The sequence below is a fragment of the Leptonotus elevatus genome, chromosome 1, assembly GCF_054856555.1.
Source record: "Leptonotus elevatus isolate MCC_2025b chromosome 1, RoL_Lele_1.0, whole genome shotgun sequence".
NCBI lineage: Eukaryota > Metazoa > Chordata > Actinopteri > Syngnathiformes > Syngnathidae > Leptonotus > Leptonotus elevatus.
In genome coordinates this window covers 17,114,440-17,140,046 of record NC_141239.1, presented here as the reverse complement: position 1 = coordinate 17,140,046, position 25,607 = coordinate 17,114,440, and the positions used below count along the sequence as shown (strand labels likewise).

The 25,607-nt window shown below is 40.6% G+C and overlaps 2 protein-coding genes across 7 annotated transcripts in view; both read left to right on the top strand.

Moving 5' to 3' along the window:
* The window catches only part of LOC147181099 (3',5'-cyclic-AMP phosphodiesterase 4B-like), a 40,912-nt gene extending 33,876 nt beyond the window's left edge, over window positions 1–7,036 (top strand). For all 3 annotated transcript variants that reach the window (XM_086078519.1, XM_086078510.1, XM_086078528.1), the window contains 8 exons: window positions 59–270; window positions 363–461; window positions 1,712–1,876; window positions 2,214–2,313; window positions 2,482–2,636; window positions 2,728–2,850; window positions 2,934–3,116; window positions 4,888–7,036. In XM_086078519.1, coding sequence (XP_085934645.1) covers window positions 59–270; window positions 363–461; window positions 1,712–1,876; window positions 2,214–2,313; window positions 2,482–2,636; window positions 2,728–2,850; window positions 2,934–3,116; window positions 4,888–5,226 — 1,376 coding nt within the window. In that variant the 3' untranslated portion in view covers window positions 5,227–7,036. The remainder of the gene's footprint in view (window positions 1–58; window positions 271–362; window positions 462–1,711; window positions 1,877–2,213; window positions 2,314–2,481; window positions 2,637–2,727; window positions 2,851–2,933; window positions 3,117–4,887) is intronic.
* A 10,658-nt stretch (window positions 7,037–17,694) lies between these two features.
* On the top strand, window positions 17,695–25,489 carry fzr1b (fizzy/cell division cycle 20 related 1b). Of its 4 annotated transcripts, none has more exons than XM_086078542.1 (14): window positions 17,695–17,867; window positions 18,078–18,261; window positions 19,191–19,292; window positions 19,886–19,949; window positions 20,032–20,162; window positions 20,247–20,329; window positions 20,400–20,583; window positions 21,882–21,947; window positions 23,524–23,626; window positions 24,254–24,453; window positions 24,520–24,753; window positions 24,828–24,932; window positions 25,008–25,100; window positions 25,179–25,489. In XM_086078542.1, the coding sequence occupies exons 2-14, from the start codon at window positions 18,184–18,186 to the stop codon at window positions 25,218–25,220; spliced, it is 1,485 nt and encodes a 494-aa protein (XP_085934668.1). In that variant the 5' UTR covers window positions 17,695–17,867; window positions 18,078–18,183; the 3' UTR covers window positions 25,221–25,489. The 4 variants fall into 4 exon arrangements, with proteins under 4 accessions (XP_085934668.1, XP_085934675.1, XP_085934682.1 ...); XM_086078549.1 differs by having other exon boundaries at window positions 17,697–17,867; window positions 24,272–24,453; XM_086078556.1 differs by having other exon boundaries at window positions 17,721–17,880.
* The last annotated feature ends 118 nt before the right edge of the window (window positions 25,490–25,607 follow it).

Below are 25,607 nucleotides of genomic sequence, written 5' to 3'. Positions count from 1 at the left end.
GTAAACTGCGCCGCATACACAGTGCGCTCATTTTCTCGTCCTCTTGTTTGCTCCACAGACAAACAGAATGAGCTGGAGCTTCCGTGTCCCGTTCCCAAGTCAAGAGAAAGAAAGCGGCGGCAAGGCCAGCAGCACCAGCAGCCGCAGCAGCATGGTGGGATGATGAGTCCGATTGGCGGGGTGAGGAAGGCCAGCTACACGCCCTGCATCTCTGGAGGCACCAACAATCGCTTTGGGGTCAAGACAGATCAGGAAGAACTACTGTCAAAGGTAATGGGCTCATCTATCAATGAGGAATGAAACAACAAAAGTGAATCTCTTGGCCTTACAATCCTCTTTGTACATCGTTGGCTTTCATTTAGGACCTGGAGGGGATCAATAAATGGGGGCTGAATATCTTCCGGGTAGCAGAACACTCTCACAACCGGCCCCTCACGTGCATCATGTATGCCATCTTTCAGGTCAGTGTCCGTCCTGCCTTTTTTGACCTTATTATTCGAGATATGGAATATTATATCACAAATTTTCAAGTGAACGTTTTTATGGGCTTTTACACTACACAGGCAAGTCCAAATTTAGAGTTGCATTACTTAAGTGTCATAGCATATCCTGCTGCAACATGGCATACGGGAATACTTGCAGCCTAATAGAAGTCATCGAAGATAAAGAAAATAAAGGAGAAGTAAACTAAAAAAAAAACAATAATAGAATAAAGTTTGCGTGTGAGTACTGGTGCAACAATTAGTTGACTGACAGATAATGGATTATCAAATTAATCAATAATTATTTTTGATAATCAATTAATCAATTAGATACCTTTTTTTTATTTAAAATACATTTTTATTATCAGCTCCTCAATAGTAAATATTCTCCAATTCATGTAGGCCTCCTTGAAAGTAGACTGATTGATCATCTTTGTGTTGAATCAAAATAAAATATAAATCATTGTTTTCCAAAGTAAAAATCTATACTTTGGAAAACAATGATCAATATTTTTGCATTTATATATATATATATATATATTATTTATTTTTATTTTTTGCATGTTTCGGACCAAACCAATTGCTGAATCATGATTCATTTATGTTTGTGAATCTTCCACATTGTCAATTAGAATTAAAATCCAGTTTAAGGGATGGAAATTAAAACATGTTTTTTAATCCCATTCTTTAATTAATTGACAAAATAATCGACATGTTAATCGATTATTAAAATAATCGTTGGTTCCAGCCCTACCTGTTAGTAATAGCATCATGGCAAAATTTGAATGTTGCTCCATGTGTGTTAAAGCAGCAATTGTTTGAAGGTTTAAAGTTACCGTAAAATCAGTGCTAATTTCAATTAGCCCGTCAATGGTGTTTCACATTCAATTTTAGCATTAAGATAGCAGACTTCTGATATCAACGTGACAATACAATGTTTAATTCTCTTTTGTTTTTTTGTGTCAGTTTTACACTAAACTTCAACAAGGGTGCAACAAATACGTATGTAAATATCAAATAATAATAAATGTTTTCGCATCGTCTTCTATTTCTGGACAGCAAGAGCGTAAGAACAGGCACTAAGAAATACTTTAAAAAGTATGTTTTGTTGCGTTTAAATGCGTGAGAAGGCTTTCATACGGTCGAGAATGCGCACTCGGATACAACGAAAGGTCAATGTATTTGATTGAATTGTATTCCCTAACTTTTGATCTGTGCGTGCTCCACAGGAGCGAGACCTGATGAGGACGTTCAAGATTCCAACTGATACTTTTGTGACGTTCATGCTCACCCTGGAGAGCCACTACCACTCTGACGTGGCTTACCACAATAGCCTGCATGCCGCCGACGTCGCCCAGTCCACTCATATCCTGTTGTCCACGCCAGCTTTGGATGTAAGTGTGTCATCGTCAAAACACAATTCGTCCATCCTGAGACGGAAAATGCAAGCATGTTGATGTAAAAAAAAAAAAAAAAAAAAAAACGTAGATACAGTATGACTCGCGTATTCGTTCTTTTAGTAACGCATATTCAGTAGCTTACTTGGAATTGTACCGGCACTGTGACGTCTGTGCCCTCATTTTTAATCGTTTAATGAGCTGACTAGCATTGACGTCAAGCCGAATGAAATTGCATACCAGACGGTTAACACAAAGAGGGATCGGCTCCAAACACATGACAATCCTGCTCAGCCAGTTAACTCATTTATTTGACTGTCCTATGAAAACGCAGGCTGTCTTCACTGATCTGGAGGTCCTGGCAGCTATTTTTGCAGCTGCAATTCATGACGTGGATCACCCGGGAGTGTCCAATCAGTTCCTAATCAACACGAGTAAGTGCGCTTTTCATGTGTCTGTGCAACTGCAAGCGTTTATTTTTTGCACGCTTTATGGGGATCTGCCTAAAGGCAACGGTGTGGGTGTTTGGGGAGACATTGCATGGTTGCCATGGTTACCTGCGCTCCATTTCATTTCCCTGTCATTGCTCCCTCGTCCCGCAGACTCCGAACTGGCTCTGATGTACAACGATGAGTCAGTGCTGGAGAACCACCACTTGGCCGTGGGCTTCAAACTGCTGCAGCAAGACAACTGCGACATCTTCCAAAACCTCAGCAAGAAACAGAGGCAGACACTCCGCAGGATGGTCATCGACATGGTGAGGAAGCGAGGCCGGGTTCCGGGCTCAGCTTGCGACAGCGGCCGCTGAATTTTCCTTCACCCTGAAATGACGCCCGCTTCCGCTTCAGGTTTTGGCAACGGACATGTCCAAACACATGAGCCTGCTGGCAGACTTGAAAACAATGGTGGAGACCAAGAAGGTGACCAGCTCGGGAGTCCTCCTGTTGGACAACTACACAGACAGGATGCAGGTAACTAGCATGGTAGTATCACCTGGGACAAAGGCGGACACAAAGATCCAGACTCTTAACCTTAATCTTAATTTTTTCCGCAGGTTCTTCGTAACATGGTCCACTGTGCGGACCTGAGCAATCCCACCAAGCCCCTGGATCTGTATCGGCAGTGGACCGACAGGATCATGGACGAGTTCTTCCATCAGGGAGATCGAGAGAGGGAGCGGGGTATGGAGATCAGCCCCATGTGTGACAAACACACGGCGTCAGTGGAGAGGACGCAGGTGGAGTTTACGCACTAAAACACAACATGAGATCAGCACAGGTGGAAAAAGTACTCACCATTCACTGTCAGCCATTTTAGAGCATTTGGACATTTTTAAGACCCACGGGGTGTTGCGTTCAAGGATTATGTAAACACACACACCAAAGATATCACACGAAAGAATAGACTCTCTCCTTTCGCCAGGAAAAAAAGTAGAGTTGTTTCCAAGTTTGAAATTCAGCACTCCCTCACTTATCCCCGTTGAAAAAGCACAATTGACAAGTATACTCGTCAATATACGGAAACGTGGAACTGCCAATGTGGAGTTCACATTCGTTCAAACATATTGAAATACATTTAAATGTGCTTGAATGCATTTGCAAGTACGTTCAAATCTGCTTACAAATACATTTAAATTGCATCCACAAATACGGTCAAACATACTTGCAGGCTAAATGCTAAAAAGGTAGCATTTTACTGAAATGCTCATTTTTGTTAGTATTTGGCCTACTGTTTGAAAATTAAATCAACATTGTTTACTCATCATTTTTACCATTGCGTCCGTGGTGCATGATTTGCCTTCATCATTTTTTCCCCGCATAATACCAGAAAAAAAAAAGAAACGGAAATCATGGACTGCAGTCAATAAAGAATACAATTACGAATCAAATAATAATAATAATATTCAATTTTATTTGTATAGCGCTTTTTCAAAAGACTCAAAGACACTTAATAAAAATAAAACTGGTAAAAACTAGAATATAAGTAAGACTTCTAAATATGTACAACTAAAAGAAACATCTCAACAATACATCATGTGAAATAAACTCAGAAGAAACAAGACAAAGGACAATAATCAGAGATTAAAAGCAGTTGTAAAAGGTGGCTTTTGAGGTGAGATCAACAATGTTTACCCAATTTTTCAACGTATTGATATAATGTTAGCCAAATGCTAAACAAGTCAATACCCCGTGGCATTATGAGAAAAAATTCATTTACCCTGCAAGTGCGTCAGAACGTATTTGCAAATAAGTTTGAATATATTTTCCAGTCAAATATTTGTACTCCACATTGGCAGTTCCGCTTGCCCAGTTTTGGGCATTGACAAGTATACTTGCCAATTACGTTTTTTGCAACGTATTTGCCAGTCAAAAATGTTTACTCCACATTGCTAGTTCCACACTTGCGGCGAATGACTTTTAAAAAGACTTCTGTGCTTAAGTACAAACAAAAAAGGAAAAACTCTGAAATGTACTGATGTTTAAAGCTGCTCTCTGTAACAATTTGCCAAAAATAACCTCACAATAGCCTTTTTATTTGACCATTTGTGACTGGAACATCTTTTAATGAGCAGATTAACACCTTAGCTGTTGGCAATAGTTTTCAGGCTGGATTGGGGTTCGAATTTCCCGCCCTCTGTCTGCAGATGTGACGTTGCCGTTTTGTGTACGTGAAGACGGGAGTGTGCGGTTTCATTTTTCGGCCACATGTGGCAGTAGCGATTCGAAATTCAATTCCCTGCATTTAGCAGCTTTAAAGGTCAAAATATAGATATATTAATGTTTACTGTCAACATTGAGCCTATTTGGACAAAGAGTGCAGTAAAGTACTTAGAAAAGCAAAAAATCTGTCAGAAAAATACAACCTATATACCAAATAAAGAATACAAAAAATATTGGACACAGTAAGGGGGTATTATGACCTTTGTTACCTCCCACCACTGGTGATCTGTCGTCCGAGCGAATTCCTGCGAGTCACGTTAAACTGACGCCGTCCTCCATCCCTTCCAGGTGGGCTTCATTGACTACATCGTGCATCCTCTGTGGGAGACGTGGGCCGACCTGGTCCACCCGGATGCCCAGGACATCCTGGACATGCTGGAGGACAATAGGAACTGGTACCAGAGCATGATCCCCCAGAGCCCCTCCCCTCCCTTCTATACCAGCGAAGTGGACGGGGGCCCGCACGGGGAGGTGGAGGGCGTTCCCGTCGCCAGCAAGTTTCAATTTGAGCTGACGCTGGACGAGCAGGAAAGCGAGACCGCCGCGATGGAGACGCTCCGAGGTGGAACCCCCGATCAGGGCGGGGGCGACGTGGCGACGCGCGACGTCTCACCAGCCGAGACATAGCCGGACCGAGCGCTCGTTTGGAAGGGATCCGTTTGATTGCAGTGGAGAAATCCTGCAAAGTTTGCTCTTTGGAGCTTCCCGGCTGAGAGGGCCTTGCCGAATGTGGGGCACCCCTGCCCATGAGCCTGGGAAACCCAAGCCGGGATGGAAGGTGGGGGACTTGTGTGGAACTGCAGAAGCTTGGGAACGTGCTGGATGTCACAGACGAAGTTGTGTACTCGGACTGGTGGGAAATTCCCAACTTGCACTTGAGGACGTTTGTTGAACTTATTTACAAACTCAACGACTTTCTATTGCGTTTGGATGAAGTGTCCAATCGAGACAACTGCTCAGCAAGTTATTTGTAACCAAGCCGTATTTTTTTTTTCTTTCTTTCTCTAACATGTCTTAAATATGAGTGTGTGCCTTTTTTGTTTTTTTACAACCATGTCCTTTTGTAAATGGTTTTTTATTTCTAATTTATTGAACACATTGATGTAGCTGTAAGATGTGTACCGTTTTCTACAAAGAGGACATGTTTGTCTCACGCAGTCTTCCTGATGTTCTGGCAATATTGTAAGCTCATTCTCACTGAAGCTTTCAGTGGCTGCATCTCCAAATCAAAATCACTTGGACTTCCCAGCACACTTTGCACTTTGTGGCCCAAAGTGATCCAAGAGGGACGATGATGGTCAACATGTGAAACCAAAATCATGTCTACACTCTGTGTATTTTTCACAATAATGTACCACATGAGCAATTAGTAACTCCATTTATTTATTTATTTTTAATCCAAAGATCTTGTCATTAGCGCACTTTGATGGCTTCCCTTGCCATGTTGTAAAAGCGTTGAAATGGTTGTGAGGTGGAAGGATGACATCAGGCGGACGAAAGCCAACAATAAGTCCAAATGTCTTGCACGCAATCCCATAACTTTGTTTCAAGCCGCGCTACTGACGTCAGCTTTGAAATCCCTTTCCATGAGGTCAAGCACTTACGTTAGCCGCACACCTTCCAGTCCTGTGAATTCACTTCTCACCGCGACTCATTCTCAACGTTAACCGACTGCAGACACATGCGTTGCGCATTTAACCACACGTACGTGCTTTCATAATTGTACCTTGTCGTTTTTATTGTGGCACTTTTGTCGACAGTTCCTGCAGCTGGTTGCCGATCTGTCGACATTCCCTTAAAGGTACCCACGTTGTTGAGTGCAAGCTTCATTATGAGGAGCAGCTGGCCGTCATGTCACGACATGAGGCGCTTTCTCCCGTGTGTGTGCGTGCGTGCGTGTGCGTGTGTAAAATGATCACAGAATTGCACAGAATCTTGTTGCACCCAGCCATGTTGTGCTGTTTGTAACAGTCTATTTATTATATTTTCCTTGTACAGTATACTATTGATATTGGTTCAACATTGTCACTGTATATTTGTTATTTATATGCACTAGCACATGTCAAATCAGTTTGACTGAACATGTCTGGTGGCTCTGTTTAATCGTGCTCAGCTATTTTCTTGTCACACCATGACCTGACATTACGCAGTTCCAATTTGAACTATTTGAAAAGTACTGTACCTTTTGGGTTTGAGCGAGAGATGTTTGGATCCACCTCAGTTGGGGTGCTGAATGTGTTTGGCTTTAATTAATGGAAGCAATGAAGTTGAGGATAACGTGTACGGTGACGGGTCATTGTACAGCTCGGGATATCTGTTGAAATGTACCATCAGATTTATTTTTTCAGTGTTTTCTTCACAGTAATTATGGTAAAATGGTTTATGTTGTGCTCAGCAAATGTTTTCTATCAGATTATTAAAATGAGCATGTACTACATTTGACTCACTCTGGTATTTTTTTATATGTATATATTTTTTTATATGTATATATTTTTTTAATTATATATATTTTTTTATTATATATATTTTTTCTTCTTTTTTTATATAATTTTACTCACTCAGTATTAGACACTGTTGAAGATAATTTCTAAACATTTGCAAAGACCAAGAACGGTGGTAGTTTTAACAGATTTTTCAAAAAAAAATCTGGGTTTATTTAGCTCCACACTATAGTTGACTTTTGTTGACACTTTATAAATAGTTAACCATTTTACACTGGGCCAGAATTACTTAATTTATTTACTTTGATTAACTCTCTGCGGGGTTGGCTTATACACCCCAAAAAAAATCAACTCCATCAATTAACTCCAACACTGAGCTCCATTTAAACCAGACAATGTCAAAAATAAACGTTGGGGGTTGAAATTAACACCAAAATTTTAACACTCCAATTTTTGTTGTGTTGGGAGTCTGAATGAGTCGCCCCTCACCTACTATATAAAAACATGAGCGCCTTCATTCACATTATCCGGCCCTCGGGATTGGCGAGTACCGATACTAGGTATCTTATCAGGTCGATAATGGCTATATTTCATGGTATCGGGTACTCGTGGAGGCTGCTGCTACCTGCCATGATACTTACATTTATTAATTTTTTATTCTGACATTAAGTAAATCCTCATCAGCAATAGTTGCCGCTATACTGGGACATTTTGATACATCACCTATGTCATTGTGTTAAATTTAATTAAATTGTGTATTTCAAAAGCACTAAAAGTATCGGTGCTCTGCATCGGTGAGTAATCATTGTGAAAAGACATGATATCAAACATCCCTAATCCAGCGCAATTGTGACATTCAGTTAGCTAGTTAAATGCCTTCACATCAAACCTGCATCTTCCCATCGGACTTTAGAGTGCCACGTTGTCAACCATAAGTGTGCGCACATCACGCAGCGACCCAGAAGTGCAAAGAGGGGGGATGTTTTTTTTCTTCAAAAGCCCGACTTGGCAGGTAGCTGTAGCACTTTGTGGCTGTGCGTGTGGCCACATTAGAGCGCCCCATTGTCATGCACACAGCATTGGAAAGTTAACTTTTTACCATTCTAAAGACTCATTTTATACATTTGGCAGTTTTTTTAGGTTGTTAAAATGTGTGCCTGTTGTCAAGAGCACGTCTCTGGGTGTGTCAAATTTAAAAGACATCCTGATTTTCACTTTACAAGAACAATCAGCATTTACGTCATGGCTTTTTGCTCAGTCAGCAGAAAAAAAGTACAACATTTGGTAAAAATGTAACTCCACAGGTGAAACTTGTGCAAATGTCGAGGAGAAAATGTGCTATTCTCGAAGCACTGGCATATCGCATGTATCCCTTATGAGTTCAGTCCCCTGGCCACAAACTCAATGCAATGTAAACAGGAAGAATAGAAGAGATAGTGATGCTATGTGCTTAGCCCTCAGGTCATTCACTCTCCCATGGCCTGGAGCACCTTGACCCAAACTGATAAGCACCTGAAATACACGATCCACATGCCGGGAAGGAAAAAGGAATTAGCATGAAAGCACAGATGACGTCAAACAGCTTTGAGTTTCTGACTAAGTCAATAAGACACAAAAGGAAACACTTGATATCATCTCAGCTGAGAATTGTGTGGCTGTTGAAAGACAAGCATTCATACTAATATGGTTTCGCGTCAAAAAAATGTTGTGGGGAGATTGCTCAGTATCGAGCATTCATTCCAATATTTCCTGCGACGGTTTGTCATCGCTCAATTACGACGGCATATTAAAATGCAGATTTGCGAGGAGAAAAACTCTGAAACTTACGAGAAATACACGTAGCATATTTATAGTCTAATCATGTGAGGATTCGTTGGTGGTTAATGGAACACTGTTTATAAAATGAAAAGGCAGGATGGAGACGGATTCATTTTTAATTTAAACTTACTCATCATACATGGCAGCTAGAGCGACAACACTTCCTGATCCCCTTTCAGCTGACTAACACTAACCAATCAAATGCTAGTGAATGACGGAGAGCGGAATATTGCCCTTGCCCTCTAAAAAAATATCTAACTATACATGGTCCTAATACGCCACTGTACTCAATGGATGTTCAGTCAATTGCCAGGGGAAAAAACATTCTGAGCTTGTAAACTTGCTGTTATTGAAAAAAATAATTGACTTTCTCCTTTGCATCTCTTTAACGTAATAGAGAGTTATTGTATATGCATGTTTAGGAAATTTTGGACATTTTATGGTCACGTTTTGGACATTTTGATGTCAGTTTTAAAACTTTTTCATTTACCTTTCACCGCTCTGACAACTTAAAATTTTGGACTCTGACATTTTTTAAATATTTATCTATTAAAAAAAAAAATTTCATCTAAATCATTTTCAGTTGAATATTTTATCGAAAAAAATATATTTGTAAAAATATATATTAAAGATGCATTGTGCCGTTTAAAGAGGTCATGTTAAAGCTTTTTCTGCATCATGCATGCTCCATCAATGCCCAGATGAGTACGAAGAGCCCTGACTGTAACTTTGACTGCACCTATTAGCAATTATCTTCCCTTTATAGTAGCGTGTGCGGCCTGCACACTCCACAGTTTCTTTGGGGAGGGAAGGGGCGGAGTTGTTCTTACCTCATTTGAAGTCATGTACTCGCAGGCGCACCATGAACGAGCCTGACACAGATGCTGCAGTTACGCTTTGGGCCAGAGGTGGCAGTCGCGAGTAAAAAAGTGACAAACTGCACGAAGATTTAATTTATTTTCTTTAATTTCTTTATTTCCTTTAAGAGATGCACAGGGAGCCACAGGAGGAGTATTAAGAGCAGCGTTGCAGACTATTCAAATTAATGCAAAATAACAACAACAACAAAAGTTTTACATCATACCCTTTCAAACTAAACCGTACTAAATCGAATCGTATCATAATCCCGCTGAGTCAAACCAAATCGAATCATTCCACTTTCAAATCGAACTGTCCTTGAATAGTTTTGGAAAGATGCCCACTCCTTGTATTTGCTGTGTTACAGTATGCAAGGCTTAACATGAAACTTGAACAATCTTCCTGGACATTAACACTGCCATTCAAGGCTATAGACTTAAAAAATATTTATATTTTAACTATTTCTATTAGTATAAAAAAAAATCCACTTTTGTTAACAAAAGTATGAAAACCTAGATTTTTTTATTGTACATTTAGAACAGATATAAAATTTGTGATTAACTCATTCACTGCCATTGACGGTTATAGACGTCAAAAATTAATTTGAGCTATTTATATTAGTTTAACATTTTTTCCCACTTTTGTTAACAAGAGTATCAAAACCTAGAATTTTTTTATTGTACATTTAGAACAGATATAAAATTTGTGATTATCGTGAGTTAACTAGTAAAGTCATGCATTTTTAATCGCCTGACGGCCCTAATTTTTAGTAATCTTTTCTTTTAAATCGCGTCAGGCGATTAACATTTTTTAATTGTAATTAATCGCATGACTTCAATAGTTAACTCATTATTAATCACAAATTGTATATCTGTTCTAAATGTGCAATATTTTTTTCTGGGATTTCATACTCTTGTAGTGTTAAAAATGTTAAACTAATAGAAATAGTTCAAATGAATTTTGGACGTCTATAGCCGTCAATGGCAGTGAATCACTTAATCATGAGTTAACTAGTGAAGTCATGTGATTAATTACAATTAAAAATGTTAATCGCCTGACGGGAAAAAAGAAGAAAAGATTATTAAAAAAAAAAGAAGAAAAGATTATTAAAAAATTAGGGGCGTCAGGCGATTACAATTTTTAATCGTAATTAAGTGCATGACTTAAGTTGTTAACTCATTATTAATCACAAATTGTATACCTGTTCTAAATGTACAATAAAAAAAATCTAGGTTTTCATACTTTTGTTAACAAAAGTGGAAAAAAAATTGTATATCTGTTCTAAATGTACAATATTTTTTTCTGGGATTTCATACTCTTGTTAATAAAAGTGTTAAAAATGTTAAACTAATAGAAATAGTTCAAATGAATTTTTTACGTCTATAGCCGTCAATGGCAGTGAATGAGTTAAAAAAAAGAAAAAAAGAACGGCGGTGTGTCAGTAAATACAGGCGCAGTCATTTTTTTCCATGGACGTGCTCCACTCTTCCATGGTAACAGTCAGGGAGTTTCTTTAATAAATGTCTAGCAACAGTCAAGTGGTTTGTCACCGACTAACGTCACGCCACTAATCCAACTCTGGCAGCGCCGTCTGCGAACTGTCTGGTTTCGGGTTGGACCGGAGGTTCCTCACAGCCGCTCGGCTTCCTCCCTCACCGGCGTCACCGCTCTACCAAGCAGGTCCCGAGAAGGCCCGCACTATTTGGCTGAGGCAGGGAAGGAAGAGAACCACTTCCTGCAAAACAAATCTGCTCTTTCCGTATCCACATTACCAAAACAAACGTCTTCCTGAAGTTTTTACTCAGCAGCTGCTGTTTGTTTTCATTTGGATTGACAGTGAGTAGTAAAGTCAACTGGGCAGTCCAGGGGAACAAATTGAAGGGAATATTAGTGTGGGCGTTGCGGGGGAATTCTGTGGTCGCTTGGGCCTCAAGTGCGACGGGCAGTGATGAGTTCAGATGGCCTCAGACAGAAAAGGAAGGAAGAAGGCTGAAATAGAAATGGTCAGGAAAGTGATGGATTTGGAAAAGATAAGATGCAGCAATTTGCCAAACGGAGGAGTCTCTCTTGCTCGATTTTGAAATGCAACATTCGGACAATAACAGGATGGGTGCTTCCCAGTAAATGTCATCAACCGTCAGGTTATCAAACATTGGCGGGAGTCGCTGAAATGCTGTTTTGTTTTTGTTTTTTTATTCAAGTGTTGTTTTGCTTTTACTTCACGCAAACATCCAACATATAAATTAATAAAGTGATTAATTAATTACTCAAACGTATCTAAATTAATAAAGTAAACTAATCAACTTGAGTAACTTCTGAATTTCAAAAATGTACTGTCGTTTTTTTTTAAAGGAATGAACCGATTGCACTCTTGTCTTTATACAATTATATAATAACGATAAGACATCGCAACACGCGATAAAGTTCCTCACAAATTCATGTATATCTGAGAATTAACACCATTTATTTTTTCAATATATTATTGTGTGAATGCAAAATGGCTGCCACATTCTGGCACTTCAGCTCACAGATCTCTCTGGTGTATTGCAACAACATAATGAGGCTCTCCAGTGACAAAGATGGACTATTTTTAGAAGAAGAAAAACATTTAGATGTCTTTGCATTAATTTTAATAGAAATTATTATTATTATCATTATTGTATTTGTTGTATTTTATTATTATTATTATTATTAAATATTATATTATTGTATGCATTTTATTATTATTATTATTATTATTATTATATTATAATTTATTTTTATTATATGTATTATAAATCATGAAACTTTGCTTGAGACATAACAGTAAAGACATTTTGGCATTAAAAGTTTAAAAACTGTTACAACAATATAACTTCGTTTCAAGAAACAAATATTATCATGCTCACCCATATAAGTAAAATTGATTTTCAAAAGGAAATTCAGGGATGCATGTCCTTACTCTGACTGAATGACGTGAAAGTGACTTATGCGTACTGCATATCATTAAATGTGTGATCGGTGAGAACATAATATAAATAATAAAAGTGAAACATACTAAAAAGACAAAACAATGAACGACAAGAAGATGGTCAGTCCGTGCGTATTTATCTTTGCTGTGTGTCAAATCACATTTCTCACGACGAATTTCAGGACATGGAACCAGGCTGACATTCGCACTCAGTGACCTCGAGGCTCTTCAGCCGTCGTGCTCAGGAATGGTTAAGGACATCGAAGGGGAACATCCCTGTGGCATCAAACAACAGCATGATGTCATCTTACAGAGAGGAAACACAAACGCGGCTTGGCTCTGCATCGCGATGATGATGATGATGATGATGATGATGATGATGATGATGATGATGACACAGACTGTGTCATGGCGGAGGAACAAATGCTGCAGGCAACGCTGATTCCCACAGACCCATTTCCACATCAGTGAGGGTTTTTTGTTAATGTCAGATTTCCACGTCCACAGACGAAGATCGACAATAAACCTAATCCCATTTACCCCCCCCCCCCCACCTTCTTTTTTTTTTTTTTTCAATACATCCATAATCATTCACACAGCGAGGGAAGGGGGAAGAGCGTCTCTTTCGGCTCTCCCGTGTGTCAAAGTGAGCAAGTGCGTGGGAGGGGATGCTCAACGTGCACCGCAGTGACAGTCGGTGGCGGCGGGGGAAGACACTGCATGTGCCAGAAAAAAAGCGCACATGAGGCTTGCACAAACGACAACATCACACTTGGCTGCATCGAGATGGGCAAGTATAAGCACAAAAAGAGGAAAATCATCAAGTTGATCAAGGATGTTACAGTACAACATGAAGTGTGTAACTAGACACGTGAATGCCAAAAAGCTGAATGCGAACATTTGAACGCACGTGGAATGCTTTGGTATGAACAATAATGTGAAATGACATTAACTTAATGGGATGTTAAAGCTGCTGAATGCAGAACATTGAATTTCAAATCACTACTGCCACCTGTGGCCCAAAAATGAAACTGCACGCTCCCTTCTTCAAGCGCACGATGGGCACATGATGTCACATCTGCAGACAGAGGGTGGGAAATTCAAACCTGAATCCAGTCTGAAAACTATTGGCCAGAGTCTTGCAGGAGTTCCCATTATGAACAGCTAAGGTATTCGTATACACATTTAAAAATGTTTCAGTCATAAATGGTAACATAAAAAGCCTGTTGTAAAGATGTTTGGGGGCAAATTGTTACACAGAGCATCGGACAATGATTATTATCTCTTTTGTTAACGAAAGTATGAAAACCTAGACTTTTTTTAATTGTACCTTTAGAACAGATATAATACCTCGATTAATTACAAAATAAAACATTTAATCGCCTAACGAGATGATTATTAAAAATTAGGGGTGTCATGACTTCACTATTTAACTCACGATTAATCATAAATTTGATATCTGTTCTAAATGTACAATAAAAAAAATCTAGGTTTTCATACTCTTGTTAACAAAAGTAGAAAAAAAAAGTTAAACTAAAATAGAAATAGTTCAAATGATTTTTTGACGTTTATAACCGTCAATGGCAGTGAATGAGTTAAATTAAATTGAAGTTGCACTCAAATGTATTGGTGGCTGTTATTGTTATTGGAGTAGCAATACCTTCAAATAAGGCTGATATCGTCACCGAGACTGATTTTTAAAAATCATGATGCCGTAACTGGCACGTAGGTTATCGTATATTCCTTAAGAAACACGGAAGAAGAAAAGCAAAAGAGGTATTCCATCTGGTTGCTTTATTGAATATATATTCCATATGATGGAATTTTAACTGTGACAAATGTGTTATTGTACACTCAACAAATGCTGTTCATTGGCAAACATATGAAAACAAAGCAAGCATTCTTTGTTGTTGTCTCAATGAATAGAAAATCCGTGTGTTGTACGATAAAACCTGACAAACAACACGTAGAGCTGATGTGATTCCAGAAAGTGATTGTGTTTTACAGTAAAACCTGACTGGCCTCACTTTGTCATACACAAGCGCTATCGCTAGGAAAAACACCGGCCACCTACAATAAGGAAAGCTCCTTTTTTGTCAGTTTCACCAGAGTGATGTAACAGATATGACTAGCCTGTTGTTTTGTTGTTGTGAATTCCCGTAAGGATCAGACTGCACTGCACGGAGCCAGCTTCCTGTGTGCCCGCTGACTTGTTCTCTATTACAGGAGCGATAAGGAAGCCAAATGCCCCCCCCCCCCCCGCCCTGCTTGTAGCCGCTTTCCACACGGTCGTCGCGGCCTTCCTGAAACCTGCTGCCGGCCGCACGCTGCTCCAAGTGCGACTGATGGGGATGCAGATATGATTGTGTTGTGACTGGACTGCGACGCTGCTGCTCGCATATCCACGTGTGTTTATGTGGCTGTGTGTTGCTGGCATGTGCACAACCAGCAGTGAGCTGTGTTAATTTCAGGAAGATTTGGATAGTTTTATCAAATCTGTAATGTAACATGGATAAAAGACACACACAATAGTTAATGTGTCATATTTTCTTTTGTCATGTTTCATTTTTGGGGGGGTTGGGTTTTTGTCTGTGGTTGGTGTTTTTTGTCTTGTGTTCCTGGTTTCTTCCCTTGTCTCGTTATGTCTAACCACGTCCACCTGTGTGTGTCTTCCCTTACCCAGGTGTGTCTCAGGGCTGGGCACACTCGGTCCTCAAAGGCCGGAGTCCTGCATGTTTTGGATGGTTCCCTTCTCCAACACAGAAGACGAATCAGCGAAGAAGACGAACACTTTTTTCTAACTTTATTGCAATCTACAGAACAAACATGGCTTTGCATGTATCAAAACAACATGAAAAAGACGAACACAGGAGAAGTGACAATGGCGGGTGATTCAAGTACAACGCCGCTTGTTGAACGTGGGAATAAAGAAGCAAAATATTTTGCTGCAAAAGCATAAGCAAGCTAAGGAGGCTGCGCAAAACGACTACCACGCGGCTAGCCGCCATTGTTGTTGACAGACTGACGGTTCGCACGCAGTCACGTGAGAATTGCCGCAAACGTCATCAATGTGCGACAATGCGTCGTCATCGAGCTGCGACCATTACGTCATCACTGGAGGAGTGTCCTGCATGTGGTGTCCAGACGGACGCGTACGGGGCGCGTTTTGAAATCTTTCCACTCTGGAGCCCGGTTTCAAAAGTGATCGGTTTCAAGCTCCGAAACCGCGCCATCGTGTGGACGAATGGCCTAAATGGTAAGAAACTTGTGAGGATATATTAAAACGGGCTTTCGTGTGGACGGGGTCTATGTCTGTTGTGTTTGTCCAGTTGGTGTAGGTGCATTACCTATGTTATGTATGGAAGTTTGTGCGTTAAGTCCTCAGTCATGGCGGCCAGTCTGCTCACGTCCTGTCCAACCAAGGCGACCAGTCTGCTCACGTCCCGTCCAGGGAAGGCCACTAGTCTGCTCACGTCCCGTCCAGTCAAGGCGACCCGTCTGCTCACGTCCTGTCCAGTCATGGCGACCCGTCTGCTCACGTCCTGTCCAGTCATGGCGACCCGTCTGCTCACGTCCTGTCCAGTCATGGTGACCCGTCTGCTCACGTCCCGTCCAGTCAAGGCGACTAGTCTGCTTACGTCCCGTCCAGTCATGGCCACCAGTCTGCTCAGTCCTGTCCAGTCATGGCGACCAGTCTGCTCACACCCTGTCCAGTCATGGTGACCAGTCACGGTGACCAGTCTGCCCAGTCACGTCCAGTCATGGCGACCAGTCTGCTCACGTTCCGTCCAGTCAAGGCGACCCATCTGCTCACGTCCTGTCCAGTCATGGCAACCCGTTCATTCACGTCCCACCAAGTCATAATAAAATATCACACACTGCACTTGATTCCTGTTTCCCTGCATTTGGGCCCACCATCTCCACTCACGTTCCCTCATGACACTTTCATACTTAACATGGGATCAGTGTCCAAACTGCATGATTTGCATTGCCAATTTGAGCAATTCTATGTCTGTGCAACAATCTAGCAAAACCAACACTTCTTTAAGATGCATGAAAATAGGGAATACAAGAACACAACACTTTCGGAATAAAAGGCAAAGAGAAACAGATTTGGTGTAAAGGTGTTCATTTTGTTCGCCAGTAGACCTATGTCTTGAATTTGAGGAAGAAAAACAAACAATAATTTTATTTATTTTCTTTTTTTAAAGAGGCAAATATTTTGTGTGCAACATGTGATTATTTTTGCCACTTCTGAGTATACACAGAAAAATAAATGTTTAAAATTATTAAGAAATACATTTTATATATATATATATATATAAATAAATGTACAGAAAAGGCAGTCTGAGTAGATCCATACACGGTGTCCGCCCTGATGATGTTAGCACTCTGCTAACATGTACTGCAAATATAGGTTGGGTGTGTGTCTTTGTGTCAAAGGGCAGCGTGGCAGACAGGCCTACGTGCAGATCTGAGGGCTACCAGAGATGCCGCATGGCAACTCGACCATGACGGTCACTGCCATTAAAGCCCTCGGAGCAGCAGCAGAGCGGTTTGCTTGTCTTTCTGTGGGTTGTCTTTGAATAATTGGTTGTGTGAAGCACATTGAGGTGCCTTGTGTTTGAAATGTGCTATACAAATAGTTTGCTTTCCATTTTACTGTCAAAAAAGCATGTCTGGGAGATTTTTTATTATTATTATTTACAAACGCCCAAAACTGTCAGAAATTGCTGATAGAAAAAAATCACTATATAATTGGGGGAAATAAATCCTGGAAAAGACAGGGGGGGAAAGTAAATTTAAAAAAAATATTTGTTTTAGATACGAATCAGCGGGTGCTGAACCGCGAGTATGAATAAGTCGACTGACTGTACAAGAGCAGAAAGATTTGTTGTTGTTGTTGTTGTTGTTGTTGTTTTTATTTTAGGGAAACAGTGCTACCTTGTGGTCATAAGAGAGAGGTACCCTCTTGTAACAACGTCGACGAGTGCAAGAACCAGGATGCGCCAATATGTGTCGCTATTGAGTCGCTCGAAGTCAGCCAAAGAATGTTCGCTTCCAGCTGATGCCGTCGCCATTTTTGTTGCGAACGTAAACACCAGCAGTGTGACTGGACTTGATCTGATTTCTCACACTTACGTTGGGCCACAAGCGACGATTACTGAAGATGAGAGGGAATCCCGGGACCTGAGCGCATTGTCAGTGAGTGGGGTATGAGGTTCCAAATGACATGATACTGCCATTTCAATATCTGTCGTTTTGCCATGTAAATAGCACAGTAAGGCTGTCACTAGCGCATCATGATAGGGTTGTTTTGGTCTTTTTGTATTAAACTTCACCATAAGATTTAACCTAAAATGTCCACGTGCCAAGACGCTGTGAGTTTACCTACGTTGTTTATTTTCCAGATGGGGGTTCCGCGTGGATTCCCTCGCCGGGAAGGAGCGGAGCTTTAAACCGGAGAGGGGAGGGCAGCAGAGGGGGCCTCGGTGCCCGTCCGTCAGCCCGTTTGACATGGACCAAGAGTATGAAAGGCGTCTTCTGAGGCAAATCAACCTTCAGAACTTGCCCGCCGAGGCCCGGCTGACCAGGGTGAGATCCGGGTGGGAGAGGGAGATACGACCCCGCGATCAAACAACATCATAAATATCCTGAGGGTGCAAAAGTAGAGTGTAGTAAAGGAAGAAATTACATTATTATAAAATCCTGCTTTTTCTATTGACAATTACGAACATCCGGGAATTTCTGATATTTCTTCAACGCAATGCAAACGCTTCCTTTGCACGGTGAAAACAAACTGCGTATTGTATTGCTTTTGCATGTGACTAGCATACAAACCAGGTAGATTGTTAAAAGTTTCATCACATTTTTAATTCTAAATAAATCAAATGACAGCGATCCAAAGTGCAATGCTTTTCAATGAGCGGGGAGCGTCATTTCACAGAGGGAGACCGCCATTTTGACTTGTGAAGAAAGCTCAGAATTGTAAATACAGCACAATCAAAGCAAAACTGGCATTGTGTGCTCTCGCTTAATGTATTGGGTTCCAGTTAGCAGACGCACAATTAAGTCACAAATAGAAAAAACACAAATTACCAAGTTAAAAGCAAAGTTAAATGATAAAAAGAGCTGAAAATTAAAATTAAAAAGTAAAACATAATTTAAAAGCCCAGCTGAAAAAAATTGACTTTAGCCTTCCTCTTAAAAATAATTCTTCATTAAGTAAAAAAAATGAAAAACAACTTAGTAAATATAATGCAGTAGTCAGTTTTGTTTGTCACTGTCATAGAGGAAATTCACGTCTTGATTACTGTAGTTTTAGTATGACGTGTGAGAGTCTAAATATTAGGAACACTTCTCAGTCGCAGCGCAGTACTGTATTGTCAAACTAAATAACTCTGACAGGGACGGTCAAAGCTGATTATTATTATCTACTGTACACTGTTTTTGATGGTTAGGTACCAACATGTCTGTAAGTAAATAACAATGGTACCGTTTCCAAATGGCCCACCTCTCCCCAGAGTGGAAATGTTACCTGCAGCCCCATCAGTGTGAAGTCAGGTGACCGCTTCATCCCCACCCGCGCTGGAAGCAACTGGAGCATCAACTTCCACCACGCCAACGTGAGCAATTTCCCTATTAACTTATTCACTGCCATTAACGGCTATAAACGTCAAAAATTCATTTGAACTATTTCTATTAGTTGAACATTTTTTTCCACGTTTATTAACAAGAGTATGAAAACCTAGCAAAAAAATCTTTATTGTACATTTAGAACAGATATGAAATTTGTGATTTATCGCGAGTTAACTAGTGAAGTCATGCGATTATTTACAATTAAAAACTTTAATCGACTGACGCCCCAATCTGTTAATATTTTATTTGATTTTTTATTCATTCACTGCCATTGATGTCAAAAATTCCTTTTAACTATTTATATTAGTTTAACATTTCCCCCCCCCCACACTTTTGTTAACAAGAGTATGAAAACCTAGAATTTTTTTATTGTACATTTAGAACCGATTTAAAATTTGTGATTAATTGTGAGTTAACTGGTGAAGTCATGGGATTAATTACAATAAAAAAAATTCATCGCCTCTTGCCCCCAATTTTTAATAACCTTTTAAAAAATAAAATAAAAATGATGGCAGTGAATGAGTTAATTAATGACAAAGTCACCTGCTCAGGTGATCCTCACTGATCCTCCTCCTCTCAGGAGAACTGTCGCTCCCCCAGCCAGAACCATAAAGCAAAAGATGCCAGTTCGGATTCAGGCAAAGGTCAGGAATCCTCTTTGTTGCCTGTTAATGCGACCGGTGGCCTTGATGATATCTCTCAAGCATGATGCGTGACTGCCAACAGATACAGTAGCGTATGCCGCCCTGTTGAGGAATGAGTTGCTGGGTGCGGGCATAGAGTCTGTGTCAGAACTTCACGCAGACGAAAGGCGACATGCCGTCTACTCTCCCGGCTCACGCGGCGGCCTCTTTCGGGTAGGAGGGTTGAAAACACTTCTCAGCTTAGAATCTTTTGTTTCGCGAGCCATTCAGATGATTTTGTCTCTTATCGATCCACAGTACACCGTCCACACTAAGAGCGTGCCTTTTGATAGCGATAACGAAGTCTCGCCCTATTCTCTTTCTCCGCTTACTAACAAGAGGTAAACTACACTTACACTACACTCACTGAAATGACACAAACCTCGATTCATCCCTCATACTCTTCTATAGTCACAAGCTGCTCCGCTCGCCTCGGAAACCGGCCCGCAAGATCTCAAAGATCCCCTTCAAGGTGCTGGACGCCCCGGAGCTGCAGGATGATTTCTACCTCAACCTGGTCGACTGGTCGGCGGGCAACTTGCTCAGTGTCGGTTTGGGAGCCTGCGTCTACCTGTGGAGCGCCTGTACCAGCCAGGTCATATCACCGTCACATCCGGTTATGACTGTTCAGAACTGTGGGACATTTATTATTATTATTATTATTCATTTATTTTTAATCCACTAAGGTTGGGCATACGTTGAATTGAATGGATATAACAACTCATAATTTATTCTTTACATATGCATTATTAAACACAGACAAAACTTTAAAAATGACCAAATTTGTCTATGCTAAATAGTTAGCAATCGCGATTAGCATTAGCAGGCAAGCGATTTCCATTTAAGGTAAACAAACACGAACTACCATTTAGTTCACATATTTATCATTACACACGTAATAGTGTCTTGAAGTGTCGTCTGGAAGTGACTTTTAACATTATTCCATAAGTAAACAAGGGTAGAGCTAGCTGTTAGCTACATGAGGTCAATAACTTCCTGTTCCTGTCTTCTTCCGGGCACGTTTATGCTGCATTCGAGGAGGGTCGAAAGTCGGACTTTTCCGAGTTTAAACCAGGAAGTGTGTACGGGAACTCGGAAATTGTACTTGCGAAGTCGAGGGAAAAAAAGGAACCCGACTTCACGACGGACTATAATTTGACGTCACTCTACAATGGCGACCCCTTTGGTAACACAGACCGTGATTGTTTGCAATTTAAAAAACAAAACAGAAAAAACGCAATTTACTCAAGTATAAAACTAGATAGCTTTCTTCATTCATAAATATTCTTCACGTAACACAACGTACGTGACGGTATGGCGCTATCTCCCTGCATGAAATTATACGGTGAACTACTGCAACTGTATGAAATGCTTATAAAATAAGATAAAAAAACAATAAATTAAGCAAAATTGTGAGAAGGCAAGTTTGCTGGTGGTCAAAATGAGTTTTGAGGACCAAAATAAAAAACTATTTAACACTATCCGCCGTTTTCGTTGTTTACTTTAGCCTCAAACGCTTTCAGGTCGGAACTGGGAAAAAACAACTCGGATATATTCGACTTCCGACCATCCTCGAATACAGCATAAGTGCATGACTGCCCTCTACTGGTTAAGTGATGAGCACCTTAACCGAGTTACAGGTTATATTTTGAAATAATTACAGCCCAGGTGCTTTTTAGGAAGTTCAGAACTACCTCTCCTGTGTTTTGAGGAAGCTCAATGTTCTGTATAGTCTTAAATAAAAATATGTACTAAGTCAGTGAGCGTTTTTAAGCAGACAAATGACATCCACCTTTTGGCCACTAGATGGTGCACTAAGAGAAGAATGACCCACAGATCTTTGGTTTGTACTACAGTGCAGTCAAGTGCAAACTGTCTGTTTTGTGCTCACAGGTGACACGGCTGTGCGACCTTTCGGTGGAGGGCGACTCTGTGACTTCAGTGTGCTGGAACGAAAGGGTGAGCTAAGCCGCAAGCCGCAAGCCGCAAGCCGCAAGCCGCAAGCCGCAAGCCGCAAGCCGCAAGCCGCAAGCCGCAAGCCGCAAGCCGCAAGCCGCAAGCCGCAAGCCGCATGAAACCAATTGGTGTCTCATTGGAGAATCATGACACGTTGCTACGTTTAGTCACAGCAAGTTGGGGGCTTAAATCTGATCACTGATCATGATGAGCAGTCAATGAGCACATCATTTGATGTTAGCAAAAACGGCATTGCGTGTTGGTTGGGTAGGGCCGGGAAAAAGAGTTGACCACGTCAGTTCATTTGACTTGAAAATGTGTCTACTGAACATGTCTGCCTCAAAGCTCCGGGCCTTTTTTGCGGATGCACAAAGTGGACAACAAAGGCAGCTCCAGTCGTTTATTAATTGGACTGTTGTGACTTGTGTAATTTAGATATGATGTATGTGTGAACTCAATGATAGTTCGTGTTTGTTTACCTTAAATGGGAATCGTTAGCGTGCTAATGCTAATCGAGATTTGCTAACCGTTTAGCATAGGTTAATTTTGTTGCCGTTTAATAATGATCATTCACAAAAGATAATACATAATTAGTAGTTTTATAATACATAGTAGTTTAGTAGTTTATCTATGTAGATATAAGGACGTATGTGTTAACTAAATGTTTGTTAGGCTAAAATGGTCATCGCTAGTGTGCTAATGCTAATCGTGATTGGTAACCGTTTAGCATAGGCAAATTTTGTTGCCGTTTAACAATGCTCATTGCACAGAAGATAATAATTAATGAATATCCGCTAAATTCAACTTGCGTTAAACCTTAGTCGATGAACAAAACAAACATAAAAATAATAATAATTATTATATTTATTATTGAGGGGGGTGTATTTGATAGAATAATCGTTTTTTTTTAAAACTTGATGGTGGGAATGTTGGGAATAGAAATGGACACAACATTAGGTACATCTCTCCCAAGATCCAATATAAGAGTTGTATCTAAAGTGATTGGTGATTATAATTTGAGATGTTCAATATCACTTTTGTCCTTACCAATACCAGCACGAGTACTCTCTCTTGAGTACGTATAAAATATTATGTAGAAAGTTGTCATACAACCCGAATTGAGTTAGCAAAGAAACAAGGGATGGGTGAGTACCAATACCAGTTATTGATTAGGCCTTTTTTTTTTTAAGCTATCGGTATCAGTATCAGCCACCCTCTTGTTGGCAATTTCATGATCAGGAACTAGGAATTAGGAATTAGAAGAATATACATTTTATGGGTGGAATTGCTACATTTGGATATGTAGGCGTTTCTTTAAAATTATCTGTCATTTACATTTAGGTGACACAAGGGGGGCTCCTCAAGTATCGGTGGCTGGTATTAGCTGCCTTCACTAGTACTCGATACAGTGAACTAATGCCCAACACTCATCCCGAATTACAACACTCTTTAGCAATATCTAAATCAAGAGGCCATTGTAAATTAAGTATGTATTTGGTGAGAAAAAGAACACAATTATCAATCCAAATCCATCTTTGAGCGATCTGAACACACAAAACTTTGCAACATTCTGTCTTAGGGGAGTCTGGTTGCTGTTGGGACCCACAAAGGTTACGTTCAGATCTGGGACGCGGCGGGTGGGCGAAAGCTGACCAGTTTGGAGGGCCACTCAGCTCGTGTGGGTGAGTTCAACCCCCCCACCCCCTATCGCCGGTTAACTCATTCACTGCCATTGACAGTTATAGACGTTAAAATTCAAATTTGTGATTAATCGTGAGTTAACTAGTGAAATCATGGAATCATTTACGATTACAAATTTTAAAAGCCTGACGCCCCTAATTATTCATAATCTTTTCTATTAAAAAAATATAATTACTTAAAAAATAATCTTTTCTATTTAACAAAATATTTTAATTATTAAATTTTTAATTATTATTTTTTAATCTTTTTTTTAATTATTAAAATTATTTTTATAAAATTTTTAATTTTTAATCATCTTTTCTTTAAAAAAATGTTTATTATTTTTTTAAATAATATTTTCTTTTTTATTATTATTAAAAAATTTGGGCGATTAATTTTTTTGATCATAATTAATCGGATTGACTTCTCTAGTTAACTCACGATTAATCACAAACTTTATATCTGTTCTAAATGTACAATACAACATTTTTTCCCTAGGTTTTCATACTTTTGTTAACAAAAGTGGAAAAAAATTTAAACTTATAGAAATAAAGTGCATTTTTGACATCTATAGCCGTCAATGGTAGTGAATGAATTAAGAACCTCTTGTCTTATTTTGCCGTGACGAGCCACCTCTTGCGTCCAAGGCGCGCTGGCGTGGAACGGCGAGCAGCTGTCGTCAGGAAGCCGCGACAGAGTGATCTTGCAGCGGGACATCAGAACGCCCCCGTCTGCTGAGAGGAGGTTGCAGGGACACCGGCAGGAAGTGTGCGGCCTCAAATGGTCCCCCGACCATCAGCATCTCGCCTCTGGCGGCAACGACAACAAGGTAAACGAATCCCACTTCCATCACGACATGACGGACTCGCGCGTTGACTTCCATCTTGGTTTTCAGTTACTGGTGTGGAACAGCTCGAGCCTGCTCCCGGTGCAGCAGTACAGCGACCACCTGGCGGCCGTCAAGGCCATCGCCTGGTCCCCGCACCAACACGGGCTGCTGGCGTCGGGGGGCGGCACGGCCGACCGCTGCCTGCGCTTCTGGAACACGCTGACGGGGCAGGCGCTGCAGAGCACCGACACCGGCTCGCAGGTGTGCAACCTGGCCTGGTCCAAGCACGCCAATGAACTGGTAAGCAATGAAATGGATCATGCGTATTGATCACTGGAGATGAAATGAAAATGGAGTCCACTGTCGTTTCCCAGGTGAGCACTCACGGCTACTCTCAGAACCAGATCTTAGTTTGGAAGTACCCGTCGCTGACGCAGGTGGCCAAGCTGACCGGACACTCCTACAGAGTTCTCTACCTGGTATGACATCATCATCAGTGAAACCCGATGACATCATCATCGTGTTCCATAAGCAATGCGGCTCTTTTTTTTTAGGCCGTGTCCCCAGACGGCGAGGCCATCGTCACGGGCGCGGGGGACGAGACTCTTCGCTTCTGGAACATCTTCAGCAAAACGCGCTGCACCAAGGTACGGATCTTGTGAGGTCATGTGATCGGCTCGTCAGGGAATGGCAAATCATGTGTTACTTATGTGTGTTGTGGTCAGGAATCCAAGTCCGTGTTGAACCTTTTCACAAGAATCCGATAGAGGAGCGCTTCCCGCAAGATGGTGGACCCGCAGCACTTCATCACCATAACTCTTAGTTGGCTGTTTTTGTTGTTGTTTTTTTTGTTTTACAAGTGTATACACTCTAAAGTTGGTGATGTTACACCTTTAAACACGAAAAAATGTTGGCGTCTTAATCATGACTTTTGTTGTTGTTGGTTTAGTTTTATGTTACATTAGCAGAAATATACATGTTGAACAACTGACGTCATGTTGCTTTTTTTTTTTAAAGACTGCAGCTAAGAGAACAAGTCTGACTTTTTGTGTGTCTTTGTTGGGGGCAGATTTGGAAAAGCGGTAAATATTATGAAGGCAAAACAATATATAACCCACATCAACACACCATTTCATAAAGAATGACAACATTTT